The sequence below is a fragment of the Nannospalax galili genome, unplaced genomic scaffold (assembly GCF_000622305.1).
Source record: "Nannospalax galili isolate Female #2095 unplaced genomic scaffold, S.galili_v1.0 scaffold186, whole genome shotgun sequence".
NCBI classification, from domain to species: domain Eukaryota; kingdom Metazoa; phylum Chordata; class Mammalia; order Rodentia; family Spalacidae; genus Nannospalax; species Nannospalax galili.
Window position 1 is genome coordinate 10,123,926 of NW_008358774.1, and position 5,649 is coordinate 10,129,574.

General features: G+C 39.1%; 1 protein-coding gene across 11 annotated transcripts in view; it reads right to left on the reverse strand.

The window, feature by feature from the left end:
- Positions 1-1,551: 1,551 nt before the first annotated feature.
- Akap7 (A-kinase anchoring protein 7) overlaps positions 1,552-5,649 on the reverse strand; it is a 154,138-nt gene continuing 150,040 nt past the window's right edge. For 4 of the 11 annotated variants that reach the window (XM_029558139.1, XM_008822122.3, XM_008822125.3 and 1 more), the window contains one exon: positions 3,513-4,502. In XM_029558139.1, coding sequence (XP_029413999.1) covers positions 4,306-4,502 — 197 coding nt within the window. In that variant the 3' untranslated portion in view covers positions 3,513-4,305. Of the gene's footprint in view, positions 2,463-2,516; positions 4,503-5,649 lie in introns of those variants that run through there. The other 7 variants (XR_003847620.1, XR_003847622.1, XR_003847621.1 and 4 more) reach the window with 6 other exon arrangements.

The following is a 5,649-nucleotide window of genomic DNA, read 5'->3' on the forward strand; positions in this document are numbered from 1 at the left end:
AATTCTTGACCTAACTTCATGGGATGAAATGCAGCAAAACTGCAGGCACTAAAAATTATATAAAATGACCTTGACAGTGTATGTACAGGACGCACTCATACATGAAAACAGATGAATTACTCATACCTGAAAACAGATGAATTTGTTTAGACACGGGGCACATACCTAAAATACCTCAAATATTCCAAAATCTGAAAAAATCTAAAATCAGGAATACTTCTGATCCCAAACATTTCAGATAAAGGACAGCAAACCTGTGTATCTGAAGAACCTTCACTCAGTCCACACTGAGAAGAGGACTGACACATGTGACATTTTTTTCAATCGGACAATATCTTATTCTAATGTGAAAATTTTACTTTTTAAATTTTATTTTTATTATTTTAATTGATATCTCTGTGTGTACATACGAGTGCAGATGCCTGAAGAGGCCAGAGGTGTCCAATTCCCCTGTGACTGGAGTTACAAGTGGTTCTGAGCCACCTGATGTGGTTTTGGTAACTGAACTTGGGTCCTCTGCAAGAGCAGTACATGCTCCTAACCACTGAGCCATCTCACCAGCCCCTGAAAGCATTACTTTTTGATATCCCTTATTCTCATAGGATCTATTTTTCTAGTGACTGACTCTTAAAATGTTGGAATGTGGTTATAAATTAAATACACCCACTGGGAACTCCCATCATGAAGCTGCCAACCAGCAAGGGAAAAAGCATATGAAATCCTCCAGAAGCCTAAGCCTGCACTGTCTACAGGTGGGATGGTGTGGCCAGATCCAAGACACCTCAAGCAGGGCAGCCAACAGACTGTGGCAGAAGCATGGGTAATATCATTGCAAGTCTCACAAAACACTGCTCTAGGACCCTTGAAATCTCCTGGCTAAACCCATCCACAGTACAGTCAGAAGTGAGGCTCAGAAAATGAATTGTGTTATACAAGACTACCTACCTGTCAGTGGTAAGTCCAAGTCTGGAGGCAACAGCTGCCTTCTGCACCACGTCAGCACCCCATCACCACCCATGTAGGCTCCCGATCAGAAGACAAGGTTACACCATGTACAGTATCAATTCGGGACAACACCTTGGCTATGAATAAAATCATTTCAAATTTTTCTGATTCCAAACTTTGATTTTTTTACAAGTTAATATCTTACTAGGTTTTTAAAATGGAAAACAAGGAGAAGTTATTTTATACCTTCCGTTGCTTTTTAAACCTGTTAGCATGAGGAGCCCACCAATGAGGATTAGAATCCCTAATCAGTAAATATTGGGGTGTTGCCTTCTAGTTCTATCATATCAGCTGACAACTCCCATAAATATCTGTAGAAATTCAGAGCTGGCTTGGGGTGTATACGTATATAATACATTGTATTTAGTGGAGAAAGGAAATGTCCCATTGTGGAAGATGTCATCTTTGAAGTACAACAGATTTGAGTTTAAATTTAGCTTTTGTTTGCTTTATGACCTTGGACCATTTCACTATACAGTGCCCCGGTTTCCTAATCTAGAGTACTAAAGTAATAATTATTGTCTACCAGGATCATTTAAGGGAAGAAATAAATTTATTTATTTTTAACTTTTACAAAAACTTTATTGAGAATTTCATACATGCATATAAGGTATTTTGATCAAATCTATGCCCACTCCCTCCCTAGGGAAGAAATTTAACCATGTGCCCAAATCACCTGGCACTGAGCCTAGCTCTTCATAGGTATTTAACAGTAGAAGCTGGTTTTCAACTAAAGTAACAGAAAGACATGTAATCTGGGTTGCAAAAAGAATACTTGTCCTCCAAGCTACTTTGATAGATTTGGAATAGATCCTTGAGGGGAAGATATAGCTTAACGCTAAGAAATGCTGATCTGAAACAGTGCACCTACATTACGGGATGGTGAAAGTGGCCCTGGAACCCTGAGGCCACTGGGTTGGACTCAGCTTCCAATTCCTAAGAACAGTGTGGCCTTGGATAAGGAACCCAACCTCTGGTGCCAGTCTCTCATTTGAAAACAAGGAAAGGCCTAAGCATCTTTGCTTCTTTCCTTGAGAGTTACTCAAGCAAATCTGTACCAACCTCTACACCTGAGCAGGGTTCACAGCCAGTACCTCAGCTGGGGGATCTTGGCCGGTCCCTCACAGAGAGTTCACAGCTGCTCAGAGGGGGTTCGTAGCCAGATATTCGGAGGGGCCTCACAGCCAGGAACTCGTAGGTCTATGTACCTGGATGAGCTTGGTCTCTTCATCTTTGCTACTGATGTCACTTCAGTGACTCAGAATTAGTTGTTTCTAAGTCACCTTGGGTTTCTTTGAAGGCAATGTTATGTTGTTACTCCTCCAAGAAGCTGAATGATTTGAAATAATGAAACAATCTAAAGTGGACATGCTTTGATGACTGTGCTTTCTTATCACAAAGGCAGGAACATCAGCTGAAGAAATCACTGAAACCACCAGAGCTCCTGCTCAGGACTTCTGAACACCAAGGAAGATCCAGCAGTTTTCAGGAAAAAGAAAGAGGAAAAGCAGTAAGAGAAAACAATACATTTATTAAGAGGCATGAAAATGCAGAAACTCACAAATTATTACATTATAAATTAATGTAATTCAAGTTACCTTGTGAAAAAATAGTCAAAATCCATGAGCAAACTGGATTTTATATTTGAAATGATGACATATTTGATCTCTAATCATTTTTCCACCACCATGATCTACTGGTAGCAGCAATTTTACAATAACTATAGAAAAAGCTGTTCCAAATAAACATCGTATGGGGAGAAATTTCTCCAGAATGCTCTTTAAAAAATGAACCAGTGCAAACAAATTCAAATTACGAAGAATACAGTAAGACTTGCAGTTTATCTTCAGAAGTAGAAAATAAAAATCCTGAACATTTCTTCATTAAGAAATGAAAAGGCAAACTAGATTTTGATCAGTGAAACACGATACATACGGATATAAAACATTCTTAACCAGTGATTGCAATTATTACATTTATAAATGTTCATTCAAGTACTGATGCTCAATAAACATTCAAATTCTCATCAAAAGTAACATGAGATTGGGCAGGCCTAGATAATGCTTCTTTTGATGTAAAAGGGCCATGTCAACAGGAGGCAGGCAACCCTTAGAATACTGTTGTTGGTTGTTTTGTCTGTAAAGGATTTTTTTATCTGTAAGGACCCAAGGAACATCTCACAACAGCTAATTAAAAAGTCATTTCTATAAAATGACCCAACATCACTGAAATAAACAGAGGTTAGCTAATAATAACAATGGGGCAAAAATCTGTTTTCCTTGGCAAGAAATTGTTAATTCCTTACCAAATGTTGGCTTTGAGGTTTTATAGAAACTATTAGAACACTTTGGTAGTTACCAAAGAGCTACTTAATAAGCTGGAAAGATTTCATAAACTACATTACCATACATAATAGCAATGAAGAGTTATGCCAAAGTCACACCAAAATCAGCATCACTTGTTTGATTACCATTATTAAAAAGCCTTCCTTCAAAAAGCTCTGTCCTAATTTTGGCCTGAGTCTCAGGCTTCAATAAAAGTTCTTTTATCTGTTTCACTTTGGACTTCAGCCCCATCCTTTCTTGGTGCAAAGCTTCATTAATTGAATCTTGGATTCCAATTGGTTCCTTGCCTAAGGAAAAAAATTACATAATGCATTTAAAGTACAAATATCAATGAAATACATTAAATAAGACATGTTGACTTATCAAAATAAGGCTTAAAAAACCTTTAAAATGTGGCCCACATTTCATAGAAAAGGTTGCATTTTGCCAAAAATATATCATTTACACAAAACCTAATTTGCTGTAAATAAAGATCCCTAAATGGCGACAGCACACTGGGGGCAAACGTGAAACATGGACTAACTGTGCTGATGACCTTTTCAACAGTGATGAATTGAAACTTAGCACTTGATAGCTGTGTGTGAGTTTTGGCCTCAGATAAAGTAGTCAAATGCTATAAGCAATGTTAATGGCAGTATTCCATTGGCAGCAAGGCCTCTCCCACGGCCTTTTGAGTGTGGGAGGCCTAACCCAAAGTGCCCCCTCTCCCTTGTGCATGATTGAGGGCAACTGAAACATGGACTGTTCTTCTTCCATGAATTAATTTCCTCTGTTAGTCCCAGTACACCATTCTCTTCCGTTGTGCCTCAGCAACACAAACACATCGATCATGTTCCGTGTTAGGCAATCTCCACGGCTTGGACAGGACACTGAAATAGCACATTGCAAGTCAGTCCGAGTCTTAGCAGAGGGGGCAGGGATGCTTTACACGGAGCAGCAGGGCTGGGTTCCGGTCTCACTTCCTGTTGTCATCACTGTCATTGCCATTGCGATCGGCCTCTTGAGCTTTCACCGAGCTCCCCTCCCCCGGCTGCTTTTTGTTCTGTGTTTCCTCCAGATATTGCTGGACAGCCTTGAGCACTGCGTTCTCCACCAACCTCTTACTGAGCCTTACCAGTTCGGCATCCTCGGGCTCCCCTCCGTCCTTCTCACCTACATTCCACAAGAGAAGAGAGGTCACTGAGCTCATATCGCCATAGCAACCCAGCCATGCAGGGCCCAGCTAGTTCAGCTAGTTAAAAGAGCAAGTGTCCTTCACTGGCAAATAAGATCTATAAATCTAAGAAGAGTGGGTTGCTTTTGCCTATGACATCTGTGGAAGCAGGAGCCTGTCTATCTATTCCTGAAGACTTCAGGCTGAAAAGTAGTCCATTAGGCATGCTCTCCCTGGCCAGGCTGCAGCCTTCCCATTTCCACATGGAGTTTGTGCTCTTCTCCCAACCAAGGCTAATGACTACTGTGCAGGTGCATTTGCTCACCATCTGTGGCCTCTGGCATATAAATTCACTAAGAATACCTGTGTCTGTTACCCTCCTCTTCAGCTATCAGAGAGTCAAGATTTCCCCATCATGTCACTTTGGATCATTTGTTTTAAAACTGCTTGGCATAGAGACTGGTTGTCAATAGACTCGCAGCACTCCTACTGAAGCAAATGCAGTAACTACTGTTTAAAATAAACTGCAAGATCAGCATCCTTTTTATAATCTCATTGCTCTCACCACAATTTAAGAAACAGATAATTGTTCAGACTTAGGATTATAGCGGCCATTTCCTATATGTTACTATTTCATAATCATTTTGTTCTCTTGCCAGTGATGATCCAGGTTGAAGTAGTCCCATCATTCATTTTACTGTTTTTTGTTCTGTAACTGATTTTTTAAAATTAATAACCACATAATTAGTAGAAGCATTTCATTACAACAGCATTGACAGTTTCCAGAGCAAAGATGCATCTCTTTCAAAATTGGCTGTAATTTTTAGGTTCACAGTGTTGAATTAATACATTTATACATTATTGTACTCAGTATAAACCCTATAAGATATAAAATTGAATGAGGTTTTAACCTTTAAAAAAGATCTCCATTTCATTTTAGAATATACTGTTTCATACAGAAAAACTCATTTTTAATGCAAATAACACTTTGATGTTTGCACATGCATCTCTAATCTCTATATCTGATTATTACTAGTCATAGTCAGTTACTTTCTGAGCTCCTTGGCATCTGACCATGGATATAAAGTAATCAAGTAGATTTCAATGGTAGTGTTTTTCACATCTAAATTATTATTTTTTAATCAT